The sequence below is a fragment of the Marmota monax genome, unplaced genomic scaffold (assembly GCF_021218885.2).
Source record: "Marmota monax isolate L192 unplaced genomic scaffold, Marmota_monax_Labrador192_F-V1.1 WCK01_AAM20220418_F8-fsc00168, whole genome shotgun sequence".
Lineage (NCBI taxonomy): Eukaryota > Metazoa > Chordata > Mammalia > Rodentia > Sciuridae > Marmota > Marmota monax.
In genome coordinates, this window is record NW_026692492.1 from 2805136 (window position 1) to 2822285 (window position 17150).

Genomic DNA, 17150 nt, shown 5'->3' on the forward strand with positions numbered 1-17150 from the left:
TTCTTAACTGGACAAAGACAAATTTTAATACAGTAAATACATGTAAGTGTGTTATGTGTGCAAAAGACTATATGTCCTTCATTTTGTCATAGGCACATCGCATGTCACTCTGGACATGAACCCTGCAAGCATGAGGAATGTGAAGAGAAGCCATGTGAATTGAAGCATTACAGGAAATCTGTGGTAACTCCCAAAAGCGTTCACACACAAATTTTAACAGAAACTGGAGATGGACCTTATGAAAATAGAGTATGTGAGAAAGTCTTCAGCTGTCTCAGTACCATTCAAAGGCATGAAGTTACTCATACTGGGTGGCAACCCTTTGAATATCAACAATGTGGTGAAGCCTCATCTTCTCCCACAGATGTTCAAAGACACATGAGAACACAGAGTGGAGGTAAAGCTGTTCAATGTGAGGTATGTGGGAAAGCCTTTCATTTCTCCTCTTTATTTAGAAGGCATGAAAGAACTCATTCTGGAGAGAAACTCTGTGAATGTAAAGAAGGTGGTCGGACCTGTACTTCACTCACAAGTCTTCAATGTCACAGGATCACCCACACTGAAAATGCACCTTTTAAATGTAAGGTATGTGGGAAAGACTTTGCTTATCCCAGTTTATTTAGAATACATCAGAGAACACATGCTGGGGAGAAGCCCTATGAATGTAAGCAGTGTGGCAAAGCTTTCGCTAAGCCCTCTGCCCTTCTGTCACATGAACGAACTCATACTGGAGAGAAACCTTATGAATGTCAACAATGTGAAAAGGCCTTTTCTACATCCTCTTACGTTCAGATACATAAACAAATTCATACTGGAGGAAAGCCCTATGAATGTAAACAGTGTGGAAAAGCCTTTGTTACATCCTCTCAGCTCCATGTACATAAAAGAACACATACTGGAGAGAAGCCGTATGAATGTCAACAATGTGGAAAGGCCTTTGCTAGGTCCTGTCACCTTCAGATTCATGGAAGAACGCATACTGGAGAGAAGCCCTATGAATGTAAGCAGTGTGGGAAAGCCTTTGCTACATCCAGTCACCTTCAAAGACATGGAAGAACACATACTGGAGAGAAGCCCTATGAATGTCAACAATGTGGAAAAGCCTTTGCTACATTCTCTTCCGTTCAGGTACATGAACGTTTTCATACTGGAGAGAAGCCCTATGAGTGTAAGCAGTGTGGCAAAGCCTTTGCTACATCTGGTTACCTTCAAATTCATAGAAGAACACATACTGGAGAGAAGCCCTATGAGTGTAAGCAGTGTGGCAAAGCCTTTGCTAGATCCTGTTACCTTCAGATTCATAGAAGAACACATACTGGAGAGAAGCCCTATGAATGTCAACAATGTGGGAAAGCCTTTGCTACATCCACTGAGCTTCACATACATGGGAGAACACATACTGGAGAGAAGCCCTATGAGTGTAAGCACTGCGGCAAAGCCTTTCCTACATCCAGTTACCTTCAGATTCATAGAAGAACACATACTGGAGAGAAGCCCTATGAGTGTAAGCAGTGCAACAAAGCCTTTGCTACATCCAGTAACCTTAAGATTCATGGAAGAACACATACTGGAGAGAAGCCCTATGAATGTCAACAATGTGGAAAAGCCTTTGCTACATTCTCTTCCGTTCAGGTACATGAACGTTTTCATACTGGAGAGAAGCCATATGAGTGCAAACAGTGTAGAAAAGCTTTTGCTACATCTGGTTACCTTCAAATTCATAGAAGAACACATACTGGAGAGAAGCCCTATGAGTGTAAGCAGTGTGGCAAAGCCTTTGCTAGATCCTGTTACCTTCAGATTCATAGAAGAACACATACTGGAGAGAAGCCCTATGAATGTCAACAATGTGGGAAAGCCTTTGCTACATCCACTGAGCTTCACATACATGGGAGAACACATACTGGAGAGAAGCCCTATGAATGTAAGCAGTGTGGGAAAGCCTTTGCTAGATCCACTTACCTTCGGAGACATGAACAAACTCACACTGCAGAGAAATCGCACTCATGAACGCAACTGGCTTAGTCTTCTGTTGTTACTATTTCACTCATAAACATGTAGGAAGCTTACTGGAGAAATATCCTTTGAATGTGAAATGTGGTAAATGTGAAATGTGGTAAAATTCTTTCTCACTTTCACAGAAGAAAAGGCTCATATATATACATATTGTAAGGGTAAAAGAAATTGAAGTTAAAGTGTAAAAGTGAAAGGGTAAAAGACCGGGCATTATAAAGTTTCTAAGCTGCAAGGCCTGAGTTAAAATGTAAAGGATTAGGTATTGTTAGGTTTCTGTGTTACCTGCAAAACCTGAAATTCCTGTAGCTATTAAGACAATGCTTGGAACCACCCAGTAAGTATTTCCCCTGACTGCTTGGTTGTTTAATAACTGAAGGGCTCTGTGTGGTCTCTCACGTAGGCATCGCAGGGCCTAAACCAATCAGTTTGAATGTGTATCCTGCTTTAGAACTGACCTATCACCCCCGCCTGACCTGTTCCCGCCAATGAATGAACTAATCATGTTTAGGAGTTGTTTGATTTTCCCACGGTGTATGATGATTTGTTAAAGGAGACTGTGATGTATGTAAAATCCCCGCCCTCCCCAAAAAAGTGTACTTAAGCAGTACTCAGCCCCTGCTTGGGGCTCTGGGCTGTTCTCCCTTCTTGAGTGGGCATGGAGCCCTAGCATGCTAGATCAATAAATCCCCTTCTGCCAATTGCATAAGTGGTCACTTGGTGGTCTCTTTCTCCGACGCTTCGCCAGACCCTTACATTTGGTGCATTGGCCGGGAACTGCGCATCGCCAGACAAGGAGACCCCAACGGACTTCTTTAGGGGGTAAGTAAGGTGATGCTTCTTCTTCTTCTGCTGTTGCTGCTGCTGCTGCTGCTGCTGCTGCTTCTTCTTCTTCTTCTTCTTCCTCTTCCTCTTCCTCTTCTTCCTCTTCTTCTTCCTCCTCTTCTGCCTCCTCTTCTTCCTCTTCTTCTCCTCCTTCTCCTTCTTTTCCTTCTTGTTTTTCCTTTGCAATCGCTTAGAGCTTTTTGGTTTTTGGCTTGGTGGAGAGCGTAAGCTCTCAGAGCTTTTTGGTAAGGTTTGGTTTTTGGCTCAGTGGAGAGCATGAGCTCTCAGAGCTTTTTTGTTCAGGTTCGGTTTCTCAGTTTGGGTTGGCAGAGTGGCTGCCAGTGGAGAGCGTGAGCTCCCCCTGGTGGTGGTGGACAGACGTGTCCTGAAGCCACAGGCCACGTCCTTGCAAGGGACGCCTTGGAGGACTCGGGGAGGGGCGGATGGACCCTCATTCGGTGAGAAGGGATTCTGCTGCCAGCCCGTCAGGTCTTGCCGGCTACTTTTATTCTCAGGTTGAGTTCACTGTCTGCCTTTAATCTTTGCGTCTGAATTTGTGTTAAACGTTTACTGTGTGTCCATGTTTGTGTCACGTTTGTATTGTCCCTGTCTCTGCCTGAGTAACTCCCAGTATGGGACAAAGCCATTCCACGCCTCTGTCCCTGAAGCCTTTCCTGGTCCCTGCCTCCACTCTGACCCCTTCCCCCAAGATCCTATCACTCAATCCTTCTGCTCATCCCCCTTTTCCCTCCATTCTCCCTGAGTCACAAGATTGTAGATCTTGGGGTGTGAACAAACGGGAGCTGCATGATGATCTTTGTGTGTCTTTTTGTCTGTGTCTCTGTTAAGTGTGATGGCATTGTTTTACTTTGGATTGATGCAGAGTCCCAAATTCCAAACTGCCTTAGATGTGTGGAAGTAACATTAGCTAAATTTTAACCTAATGCTTCTCCTATGAGGGACCAAAAGTCAATAGAACTGCCAGCTTTTCTGTTCTCACCTTTTACACCTCTCTTAGATGTGTTTTAAAGAACTTTGATAAACTTTACCCCCCTTTGTTAAGCGAGATTAGGGAAGCAGTGTTTTCTTTTCTTCCCGTAGTTGGCTTGAGCATGCCCACTGCAGAGGGAAATGCCTGGGGTCTAAAAACTTTGATATCTCACTTACACTTTTCTCAAACTTGAAACAACTGCAAGCAGAGGATGAACTTTTTTGGGGAAGCTGACTACTGAAAAGTTAGGAGATGTGAAAAATACCTGGTGCCTGGGGTCAAACCAAACCCGCAAAACTAATCCTGGATGTAAAAGGTGGGGCTGAGAGGCTCCCAGCAGCTGCCAGAGCCATTTTGCTCTGGGGAACTCCCTCATTCCTTACCTGCACTTTAAGGATTACTCCACCTCTGTTTACTTAACTAAAGGGACAATGAATGCAGTAATGTGTTGATATTATAGATTGTTTCTTGGGGATGATCTTGACTGAATGTGTATCTAAAAGATGATTTTTTTTTATTGTAACAATCTGGTATCTGAATGGGTTTCTAAAGCATTGCACTATCTTGCAGTTAAAAGTTGGGTTTAAGCAATTGTTTAGTTTGATTTCAGATAGTTCATGCTGGAAAACTTAAATACTTAGGATAAAAAAAAAATAAAAAGTTTCAATTTTGAACTGGGTAGCCCGAGAAAATTTCACTAGGTATTCCAGTGCATTAACCTGGGCAAGGATAATAAATTATGATATGATATCTGTTCCCCTCAGTGTGTAAGATTCAGGAAAAAAAAAGGGGGGGGGTGGGGGTGCTAAATTAAAACATTGGTCTGGCTTATTGAAATGACATTAATTAGCAACAGTCTTGGGAATTTTTAAAGCTTAATTTTGGATATACATGGTAGAACTTAGTACTACTTTACGACCTTCAGAACAAAGGAAGCAGCTTAATGATCCTGAGGGAATTTCCTCTGATGGTGGCCTTTATATTATCAGAAAAAGATCCTATTTTCAGTTTTGTGTGAGTGAGTTTTACTAGTGTAGAAAGATGTAAAGGTATGAAATTTTGAGAATTGTATCTTAAACTTGCATCATAATTTTCAAGCTCCAAATGTGGAAATTGTGACTTATGGCTAAAATGCCTTAGGCATGAGGTTTCTGCTCAGAATTCCAGTCTTCCCAGTTCCTTCCAGACCTCAGCCAGGACTTAAGCTGATATGCAAATAGAAGAAGCCTGGGGCTCAATAGAGGACAGATCTGAGATTCAAGGAAAAAAAAAAGAGTAGAAGTGTCTTTTTACCTGAACTCAGATTAGACCCCAACCAAAAAGTAAATTATATGATATTTACTAATTACTGGCCAGTCATCTTTTTTTTTAGGACTCTTGCTTTTTCTTAGATTCTGTATTTTTTTGAGCTCATGATTTTGGTCCTACAGACCTAGGTTAATGTTTTTCTGATAAGTGGAGTTTTTGAAACATTGCAATGGAGATTTCACCTGAAAAAGCTACAAGGGTGTTACACTTGTGTTATGTGTTGTATGTCGGTATGTCTGTATGTGTGTATGTCCATATATCCTGCAGTGATATGACAATTGACAGATGAGGAGCGCTCATGAAAAATTTAAAAATAGATCCAAATATCTTTGATTCACATGATTCAAATGATTCAATTTAAATTGGGTAAACAGATAAAAGTAAATATGTCTTTAAAATTAAGCTCATAAGTTTTTCTACGTGTTCAAAAAGACCCTAATAAAATGTTGATGTCTATGTAATAATCTGCCTAAATTCAGAAATTTACAGATATTGTTTCAAAATGTGAACAGAAGGAGGTTAACAGATGGAAAAGAGAAACTAAAAGGTTCTAGGTATGGATTTAATAGAGGGAAAATGTGTTTCTGGATAAGAGAGTCTATGTGATTAAGTAATTAAGAGGGTTTAAGTAAGTGATAAAGAAGGTCTGTGTAAATTGGTTATGTGTGTTAGTTTTTGAGCAAGTAATCTTAAAAGAAATTAAAAATTATACAACTATGGTTAAACAACAGCTGTTATTTTTCAATATTGTAATGTTGTTTATTTAGAAAGCTAACCTTGGTTAATAAAAATCATCAATGTAATTATGGTGCTGTTAATGTGTTCATATCTTCCAGGTATACAAGTCTGTAAGGTAGAAGTTTCAAAAGAACATTGTATCAAGCTGGTGTTCTAAAGTTGTATGGTAATTTTAGGCTCAAAAGAAAAAACATGTTGGAGATTTATTTATATCATTTGTGTTCTACAACTGGACTTGTTATCAATAAGATATGTAAAGTTCTATGTTACTTTCTACACTGAGATACAATTTAAATGTATTTTTAAGTTAATGAGAGCCTAATCTGTGTGAAGGTTTTATTGCAAAACACAAAAGTACATTACTACTTTTCTACAAGAGGTTAAAATCTTTCAGCCTTTCTTTAATTCATGTTTTAGGTGTGATATTATGTTGTGTTAGCTAATATTTATGTAAACTTTGTAAAATGATCAGCTTCAGAACTATAGTACTTGAGATTTATAAAGAGCCCTGCCTTACTTGAGATAAGGCTCTGTCCCATCTCACTACATGTAAAAGTGACTATGGAAGAAGTAAGCCAGATTTCAGTACAGTTAAAGTTGTGTCCAAAAGTAGGTTTTTGCCAAGATTACTAGGATCTCAAACAGGGAATTATGATATATAACCCTGCCAGAATTCAAGGTAGCTATTATGTAAGCTAAATATGTTTTTACCCTAGTTAGTTTTGTTTTGTAGTTTGCTTATAGATGGTTTAAGGGTTGCCTGTTAATGTTTTAAAGAGGTACTGCTTTAAGAACTCACAACCTGGGTCAACTTAAGATAAGGAGTTATCACCTACAGGATAGAGAGACATTAAAGCCCAGTGCTCTCAATATAAGGCTGTTAACTTATTTGCTGGATGTTTAAGATCAAGTTTTTAAAATTAGTTAAATTAAAAGGGCCAAGAAAACCAATATTTGGCTCTTGCCCTCAGAGTCAGTCTGAATCAGGGAATAGGGGACTTCTCCAAAGGGCTCTGCAACTCTAGGCCACTCCTGATCAGGGAGATTAATGAGACCAGTGGAGGACAGAAGGCCAATCGGTGCATTTGCTGTGAAGAGGAGGGTCATCAGAAAGGGGAAACATCCCTGATGCTTCCAAGGGAAGCCACATGGTCAAGCAAGGCCTGGACCTATCCTAGCGCAAATGGCACTAGCAGAACTGAGAAGCTGCTGTAAATTCCCTGAGGACTCCCAGGGAAACTCAGCTGACTGTTAACAAAAGTCAGTTTGACTTGCTTCATCTTAAACACTTAGCAAAGACAGTTAAAGCCAAAACACAGCTGTTCCTGGGCTGCCAGGGACTAGAAGGGAGTTCTTCTTCAAAGAATAGCCTGACACTTACAAGAAACAGCCCCCTGGGAGACATCCTGCCTGGGAGACACCCTGCAGCCATCTATCTCCCTGAGACATCCTGCGGCCACCTATCTTCCTGAAACATCCTGCGGTTATCTCACCTTGTGCAGACATCCAGCAACTGCAGATAAGAGAGCTTCCCCATCCCCAGCGTACAAATACCCCTGTGTGAACAATAAAAGTTTGCAGCTTGATCAGAACTCCTGTCTTGCTGTCATCCTTCTGTGTCTCTTGTCCCTTCATTCCTCCCCACCTAGGTTCAAGGCCCACATTGATGTGTCCTTCTGGTCGGGACATTTGGCGCCCAGTGTGGGGCTCGAGCCTTTGACTGAGGGTGAACACGGTCTTCCGGGAAGACTTGGCCAAGCGGGAGCTCGCGATCGCATCGGCAGACACGACCGAGAGACAGATCCAGGAGGTGAGTGACCCACCATGGGACAAGCAGTTTCGTCACATGAGTTGTTTTTGTCAGGCCTCAAGGAAGCCCTCAAGACACGGGGGGCACGTGTTAAGAAAAAGGACTTAAGATTATTCTTTTCATACATAGGAGAATTGTGTCCATGGTTTCCCCTTGAAGGGATCATTGATGGTAAAAGATGGCTTAGAGTTGGAGACTGTTTAAAAGATTATTATGAATCCTTTGGCCCAGAAAAGGTGCCTGTTCCCACCTTTTCTTACTGGAAACTAATTAATTAAAAAAAAAAAGCTTTAAAAAAAAGAGATATTTTTTGGCCTTTATGTTCTAGAAGTTTGCACTAGGAGAGTGAGAAAAAGGGAGAGAAAATGTGATGTTTACCTAGAGAGAAATAAGTTTCAATTTTCTATTGTTTTTGTCAATACTCAGAAAGTATGTACGGACCTTTTTACTACATGGTTGTCCTATGAATCAGAATGGCTATAACTCAGCAGCTGGGGACAAGAGATTTTAGCCGCTGCTGCTCGCTATGGGGTCCTAGCCCCTGCGGCCAACAGTACTTTTAATCCTTGAATTACTTGACCTAAATGCCAAACACAGACTAACTTAAGATCTGATGGTAATGCCAGCGTTTGCTACTAAAAAACCTTTGGAGCACCCACGTGTCACAGAAAAAAGTGCAGGATGTACACAAGCTGCAACCGCAGGTTGCAGAGACAGAACAAGCTGCTACCGCGGTAAGATCTTGGCCAGGCGGGGGAAAATGCAGACAAAATCAAACAAAATGCAATTGGCTAGGAAAACTTGGGGAACTTTTGCCCCGAAAATGGGCAGCGGACTCCATGTTGTTTGCATCACCATGGTAACCATGGGGTGACTGGCCGGAAGAGCAGGCTTCCTGGTCCCACCTTCCACACTTTCGTGGGCTTCCGATTTGTTCTTCCACAGTCACTCAGACAGGACTTCTAGTCCCGCCTTCCAGCCACTAATCTGTACTACTGTGTTTCAGATTTCTACCGGAGCTGTTCAGAGCCTATATTTTTAGAATGCCTACCTGTAAATGCTAACGAAAGATATCTTTTTCAGACAAAATTTAATTCCACAGCTTTCTATGTTGCAGCCCTAAATTTAAGTTAGTTCTGAGTTAAATAACCTGACTTTTCTCTATAGTTGTGTTACTAAATAATGTTCTATTGATGAGAGATATCAAACATGCTTCTTTATATTTTACTCTTAATTTTGGAGGTTATAAGGATGCATTTGCTCGCCACAGGAACAAAGCCGGCAATGTTCCTGTGATGATCAAAAAATCCTTATTCTCATTCCTAACTATAAAAAATAAATATGTATACTCAACAAGGATTTTATTTCAGTTACATCAAGTGATGTCACATAGAAGAGTGCACTCCTAGTTAAAAATAAATTAAAATAGATCCAAATATTTTAAGACCATGTGGTTACATAAAATTAATACAATTTAAGTTATGTTCTTATTCTTAATATATATATTTTAAGATATTTAGATAACCTATATTTGTTAATCTATAAAATAATTAGCACATGCCTAATTAATTAGTTAATATATATTTGCCTAATTGTTTTTCTTCAACAGAAAACCCATAAATTATGTTTTATATTTACATTTATCAGATACTCTGCCTTTTCAGTTACAGATATTTGAGATAAATGTGCTTTTAAGTGAAAATACAATCTTCAAGTAGTTTCTAATTGTCAAAGTTATTGTTCAAACTCATAAGATGATAAATAATTATAATTATGTCTACAAAATATCTAAGGATTTTAACTATATTTTCATTGATATTTCTTATCAAAGTACAATAATTTGTTTATAGATTCTAAGGTTTTCAGAAATTGTTCCAAGTATAACCAAAAAAAAAAAAAAAATTTTTCTAAAAGAAAAAGATGCTTCAACAAAGAAAAAGCACACATGGATCCTAAAAAGAAAAAAGAAATCATCTTTGGGTAAAACAAGGTCTTTATATTCATATTTCAATGATAAAAGTATTTTCCTAAGTTTTACTTAGGGTTTTTTTTATATTGTTATCTAAACAACAGATTTTTATATTGTTATCTAAACAAATGATGTAAAAAGTTAGAACGATTAAAAAAAAAGAGATTTATATATACTAAACTGACTATAATTAATTTAAGGGTATTTCAGGCTATTTTTCCTAGTTTAACTATACTAATGTGAGCTAAGATTTTGTCCATATTTTGACATGATAAGCACCTATTAAAATGTAAGTTTATTTCTTTAAAGAAAGATCCTTATTGCCTAATAATTCTTACTGTTTAAGACAAAGATTAATTTTGGTAAATAAATTCACATTGTTGATTAAACATTTAAGTATATTGAACTACTAACTTAAATCCGATTTTAACAATTGTCCTTAGAGACTAAAATCAATTGATTCTAAGACACTGAGATACTAATTTTTACATATTTTGTTTGTTAGATAATCATAAAATTTAAAAAAAAAACACAACATTTTATTAAGACTAAGGTTCTCCAAATTAAAGTTATATATTAATTTTAAACAATAAAGCTTACAGACTTTAAAAATTCATTGTTATTATGTAAGTTCTCTGACTAGATCTATTGTCCATAAAAAATGCAGTAAGATTTATATACTGCTCCCTACACAGGAAATAACCTTAATCATATTTTTTTAAAGGCAATTAAGAGATACCTATTTAAAGGATAATATTCTAAAATATAAAGATTTTGGGATCGCCTTAACCATGCATTATTTGCCCTTAATTTTCTTACCCTAGACAGTGAAGGCCATTTGGCCGCAGACAGACAATGGCATCTGTTCACCCACCTGTTATGTGGCGCGATCCCCTTACAAATAAATGGAAAGGCCCAGATCCTGTCCTCATCTGGGAACGAGGCTCAGCTTCTGTTTTGGACCAAGAGCAAGCAGCCCCAAGATGGTTACCAGAACACCTGGTTAAACAGGTTAATGACTTACCTCAACCCAGGGATGGAGGCCCTCCCCCTGAGGACAAATTTTCCTCTTTTGCAGATGCAGCCAACAATCTGTGTGAGGATCCTGCTTAAGGCACTTCTGCTGAACAGGTTTGTACACGGAGGCCTTGGCCCTCCACCTTCCAACATCATGGAGTACCTTTTTGGCCCCCCCTGCAAATGCAAGGGAGGATCTTGGACTCAGGCTCCCACTAGTTGGACCCAGACTGCTGACTGCTTGACTAAGGTGGCTTACCTCCGTGCCGAGGTTGACCATCAGCCTAAATGGGTATGTGTTAACAAGCCAAAGATTATTTCCCCCAGTACAAGTAAAGCTCTCCAAAATTGTTCTGCAACTTGCACGCATACCCAGGCGATGCATGTCTCTTGTTATGTGTCAGCCTCAATTTGTGTTAACAAGCAGGGAGAACAATTTTTTGAAGCCACTCTAACTAAAACTCATGCAGCAGAGGGGACCACTATTCACTATACTCCCGTTCTCTTTGACCAGGGAGGAGAAGGCATATACACCAAGTTACAGTCAGCTGGATGCCAAGGCACTGTCGGTAAACCCTCCTGCTGGCCCATTAAGGCCCCTACAGGGGTCTCTGATGGTGGAGGACCCACTGATGCTGTCAAGCATCTTCAGATAATCAAACTTTTGAAACCCCAAATCCCTGAGCTCACATATCATCCCTTAATGCTGCCTAAATCCCAGCTCCCAGATTTAGATACCAATACATTAGATATTTTGGAAACTACCTTCTCCTTGCTTAATAATTCCAACCCCACCCTTGCTGGTGATTGCTGGCTCTGCATGAAAACAGGGGCAATCATGCCTATGGCAGTTCCTATTAATTCTATTATAGACAATGATAATACATGCCAATCCGGATTTCCTTTTAAAGTACAGCCTATAGGCATTTTTACATCATGTCTTTTAGGCGCGATGCAGAATAATACCTATGGTATTGATGTTGGAGTTACTTCCTTTGGAAATTGCTCAACAGTAAACAATTATTCCTCACCCACCCCATCTCTTTGTCCCCCCAATGGCACAGTTTTTATGTGTGGAGGAAACTCAGCCTTCCCCAGGCTTCCAACGTATTGGACCGGTGGCTCTGTTCTTGCCTTATTACTCCCTGATATAACTATTGTCCCAGGAGATGAACCTCTACCCATTCCTAGCCTAGACACTTTAGTCAAAAGACACAGGCAGGCAATACAGGCCTTACCACTCCTTGCCAGCCTTGGAATAACAGCTGCTGTGGGCACAGGTACCGCTGGCTTAGGCACGGCTATACACTCTTACCATCGCCTATCTCAAAAACTTATAGAGGATGTACAAACTCTATCAGGAACCATTAAAGATTTACAGGACCAAATAGACTCCCTGGCAGAAGTGGTCCTTCAAAACAGACGAGGCTTAGATTTGCTGACAGCTAACCAGGGAGGTATTTGCTTGGCCTTAGGGGAAAGATGCTGCTTTTATGCCAATAAATCAGGCATAGTACGCACAAAAATTAAGCAGCTTCAAGAAGATTTAGAAAAGAGATGAAGGGAACTATTTGAAAATCCCCTCTGGACTGGGCTTAATGGATTTCTACCCTACCTTCTTCCACTATTAGGCCCTTTGTTGGATTTACTTTTAATGGTGTCCATAGGACCCTGCATTATAAACAGGCTGGTACAATTTATTAAAGAACAGATTAATATTTTGGCCTCTAAGCCCATACAGGTTCACTATCATCATCTGGAGATGGAAGACCGTGCTGCCAACATTTAAAAGGATGTTCTACCCTTCTCACAGGCTTATTTCTTAAGTTTACATCCCCACAGATGCCCCTTTCTTAAAAGTGTCTTTTTACCTGAACTCAAACAAGACCAAACCAAAAAGTAAATTGTATGGTATATATACTTATATACTAATTACTGGCCAGTCATCTTTTTAGGACTCTTGCTTTTCTTAGATTCTGTATTTTTTTTATCCTATAGGCAAGTTAATGTTTTCTGATCAGTTTTATTTTTGATCAACTGTGGAGTTTTTAAACATTGCAATGGAGATTTCACCTGAAAAAAAAAAAAACAGCTACAAGGCCTTGTGTATGTGTTACATTTGTGTTATGTGTTGTATGTCAGTATGTCTATATGTGTATATGTCCATATATCATGCAGTTATATGACAATTGGCAGATATACGAGGAGCGCTCAGAAAAAAAAAAAAAAAAAACAGATCCAAATATCTTTGATTCACGTGATTCAAATGGTTCAATTTAAATTGGGTAAACAGATAAAAGTAAAGATGTCTTTAAAATTAAGCTTATAAGTTTTTCTAGGTGTTCAAAAATAAAACGTAATAAAATGTTGATGTCTATGAAATAATTGCTTAAATTCAGAAATTTACAAGTATTGTTTCAAAATGTGAATAAAAAAGAAGGTTAACAGATGGAAAAGAAAAACTAAAAAGTTCTAGATATGGATTTAATAGAGGGAAAATGTGTTTCTGGATAAAAAAGTCTATATGATCAAGTTAACAAAAGGGTTTAAGTAAGTGATAAAAAAGGTCTGTGTAAATTGGTTATATGTGTAAGTTTTTGAACAAGTAATCTTAAAGAAATTAAAAATTATACAACTATGGTTATACAACAACTGTTATTTTTCAATATTGTAATGATTATTTCTTTAAGAGTTAAACTTGGTTAATATAAAATCATCAATGTAATTATGGTGCTATTAATTCATATCTTCCAGGTATACAAGTCTGTAAGGTAGAAGCTTCAAAAGAGCATTATATCAAGCTGGTGTTCTGAAGTTGTATGGTAATTTTAGGCTTAAAAGAAAAACATGTTGGAGATTTATTTATATCATTTGTGTTCTATAACTGGACTTGTTATCAATAAGATATGTAAAGTTCCATGTTACTTCTACACTGAGATACAATTTAAATGTATTTTTAAGTTAATGAGAGCCTAATCTGTGTGAAGGTTTTATTGTAAAACACAAAAGTACTTTGCTACTTTTCTATAAAAGTTTAAAAGTTTTCAGCCTTTAATTCATGTTTCAGATGTGATATTATGTTGTGTTAGCTAATATTCATGTAAACTTGAACAACAATTTATGTAAGCTTTGTAAAATGATGTCTAAAAAGCAAAGATCAGCTTCAGAACTATAGTACTTAAGATTTACAAAGAGCCTGAGACTATGAAAGAAGTAGGCCAGATTTCAGTACATTTAAAGTTATGTCCAAAAGTTGGTTTTTGCCAAGATTACTAGGATCTCAAACAGGGGATTATAATGTATAACCCTGCCAAAATTCGAGGTAGCTATTATATAAACTAAATATGTTTTTACCCTAGTTAATTTTAGTTTGTAGTTTGCTTATAGGTGGTCTAAGGATTGCTTGTTAATGTTTTGCAGAGGTACTGATTTAAGAACACACAACCTGGGTTAATTTAAGATAAGGGGTTATCATCTTCAGGATAGAGAGATAGACATTAAAGCCCAGTACTTTTTATATAAGGCTATTAAAACTTATTTGCTGAATGTTTAAGATTAAGTTCTAAAATTAAAGTTAAATTAAAAGGGCCAAGAAAACCAATATTTGGCTCTTGCCCTCAGAGTCAGTCTGAGTCAGGGAATAGGGGACTTCTCCAAAGAACTCTGCAACTCTAGGCCACATAACCTCCTGAACAGGGAGATTAATGAGACCAATGGAGGACAGAAAGCCAATCAGTGCATTTGCTGTGAAGAGGAGGGTCATCAGAAAAGGGAGACATCCCTGATGCTTCCGAGGGAAGCCATATGGTCAAGCAATGCCTGGACCCATCCTAGCGCAAATGGCACTAGCAGAACTGAAAAGCTGCTGTAAGTTCCCCGAGGACTCCCAGGGAAACTCAGCTGACTGTTAACAATAGATAGAAACAAAAGTCAGTTTGACTTGCTTCATCTTAAACACTTAGCAAAGACAGTCAAAGCCAAAACACTACTATTCCTGGGCATTTTAAATGATAATAATAGTTAAATGTAACTTCCAAGAATAAGTAAACTGGAGGCTGCAAAAGAGATTCTCAGACAGGAATGCCTGATAACCATCAAAAGGGACTGCCAGAATAGTTTTTAGTTTAAGGCCTTTATTTCTAACCTACACAGGTAGGCCTAATGTTTGCTAGTATGGTTATCCAGCCCTAAGTAACAGAATTAAAGATTTCTCTATTAGACACAGGCTGATAAGGTATGGTCAAATATTTTATATAAGTAAGGGGGAGATGCCAGGGACTAGAAGGGAGTTCTCCTTCAAATAATAGCCTGACACTTACAAGAAACAGCCCCCTGGGAGACATCCTGCCTGGGAGACACCCTGCAGCCATCTATCTCCCTGAGACATCCTGCAGCCACCTATCTTCCTGAAACATCCTGCGGTTATCTCACCTTGTGCAGACATCCAGCAACTGCAGATAAGAGAGCTTCCCCATCCCCAGCGTACAAATACCCCTGTGTGAACAATAAAAGTTTGCAGCTTGATCAGAACTCCTGTCTTGCTGTCATCCTTCTGTGTCTCTTGTCCCTTCATTCCTCCCCACCTAGGTTCAAGGCCCACGTTGATGTGTCCTGCTGGTCGGGACACTGGGCATTTTAAATGATAATAATAATTAAATGTAACTTCCAAAAATAAGTAAACTGGAGGCTACAAAAGAGATTCTCAGACAGGAATGCCTGATAACTATTAAAAGGAACTGCCAGAGTAGTTTTTAGTTTAAGGCCCACAGATATTCCTAACCTACACAGGTAGGCTTGGTGTTTGCTAGTATGGTCATCCAGCCCTAAGTAACAGAATTAAAGGTTTCTCTATTAGACACAGAGGTCATACTAGTAAAAGGGTTTTACAAGATCAGATGACATTAAATTATTAGACTATATCTTAAGGGAAAGGACATCTGTAAACCTAAATGTTAATTGTTGTGTTTACATCCCTGACATTTCTGGCAAGGTGACAAATATCCTTAAAGATTTACATGCTCAGATAGAAGCCATGTCCTCAGCAACTTTGTTGTGGAAACAGTATCTTAGCTCCTGGTTCTTGGTACTTCCTGGTGGAAAACATTGTTAGTCTCTGTCTTGGCCATTATACTCATTGGCATATTCCTGTGCTGTGACATTTATTGCTGCATCAGTCTGGTTCCAGTACTAATGAATTCTTGTTTCTCTTATAGACCACCTATCCCTCGAATGGCCCTCCAGCCTAATACTTCTCAATTGGACTTTTATCGTGGACCACTCGATAGACCCGATATTTTTAAAGGGGGACTCCAAACTGCTTGCCCCACACCAACCCTTTTCAGCCTGAAGGAGCCAGAAAGATCCTCTTCGCCCCCCTTCCTCACAGCAGTGAGGAGTTCCCAAATTAGAGGGGGGAATGAAGCCAGATTTAAAGTTAGGTAGTCAGTGTAGTTAGACAAATCGGGGTCTAATACCAAGTGAAATCTAAAATGGAGGCCATGCTGAAAATGATTCCAGGGAACACAAAACAACTCATGAAATGTATAACCCTTCAATAATCTTGATGCATTACATTTAAGATTAAAAGTTGTCAGAAAAAAGGAGTGGGGAATGTAAGGGTAAAAGAAATTGAAGTTAAAGGGTAAAAGACCGGGCATTGTAAAGTTTCTAAGCTGCAAGACCTGAGTTAAAATGTAAAGGATTAGGTATTGTTAGGTTTCTGTGCTACCTGCAAAACCTGAAATTCCTGTAGCTGTTGAGATAATGCTTGGAACCACCCAGTAAATATTTCCCCTGACTTCTTGGTTGTTTAATAACTGAAGGGCTCTGTGTGGTCTCGCACGTAGGCATCGCAGGGCCTAAACCAATCAGTTTGTGTACCCCACTTTAGAACTGACCTATCACCCCCGCCTGACCTGTTCCCGCCAATGAATGAACTAATCATGTTTAGGAATTGTTTGATTTTCCCACGGTGTATGATGATTTGTTAAAGGAGACTGTGATGTATGCAAAATCCCTGCCCTCCCCAAAAAAGTGTACTTAAGCAGTGCTCAGCCCCTGCTTGGGGCTCTGGGCTGTTCTCCCTTCTTGAGTGGGCATGGAGCCCTAGCATGCTAGATCAATAAATCCCCTTCTGCCAATTGCATGAGTGGTCACTTGGTGGTCTCTTTCTTCGACGCTTTGCCGGACCCTTACAATATATTGTACTGGGGATTTAGTCTGGTGGCGCTCACCACTGAGCCACATTCCCAATTCTTTTTATTTTGTATTTAGAGACAGTGAATTGCTGGGACCCCAGAATCATCTTAACATACACTTGTTTGCTCATATGTATGCAGTAACAGTGGGGTGACACATGGCAATAGAGTAGTCATAGGCTATGGAGGCCAGGAGTAAGCCATCAGAACTTGCCATGGTCATAAAGAAGAAGACTTGCTCACCATAGTTCAGTCCGGAGATGCTTTTTTTGGCCAGAGAGA

General features: G+C 39.2%; 1 protein-coding gene across 5 annotated transcripts in view; it reads left to right on the plus strand.

The window, feature by feature from the left end:
- LOC124092080 (zinc finger protein 709-like) overlaps nucleotides 1–16816 on the plus strand; it is a 33427-nt gene extending 16611 nt beyond the window's left edge. Inside the window, exons 4-6 of one of the 5 annotated variants that reach the window (XM_058579053.1) lie at nucleotides 93–1924; nucleotides 2762–2835; nucleotides 13426–16816. In XM_058579053.1, coding sequence (XP_058435036.1) covers nucleotides 93–1924; nucleotides 2762–2832 — 1903 coding nt within the window. In that variant the 3' untranslated portion in view covers nucleotides 2833–2835; nucleotides 13426–16816. Of the gene's footprint in view, nucleotides 1–92; nucleotides 2723–2761 lie in introns of those variants that run through there. The other 4 variants (XM_058579052.1, XM_046443387.2, XM_046443386.2 and 1 more) reach the window with 4 other exon arrangements.
- Nucleotides 16817–17150: the final 334 nt, after the last annotated feature.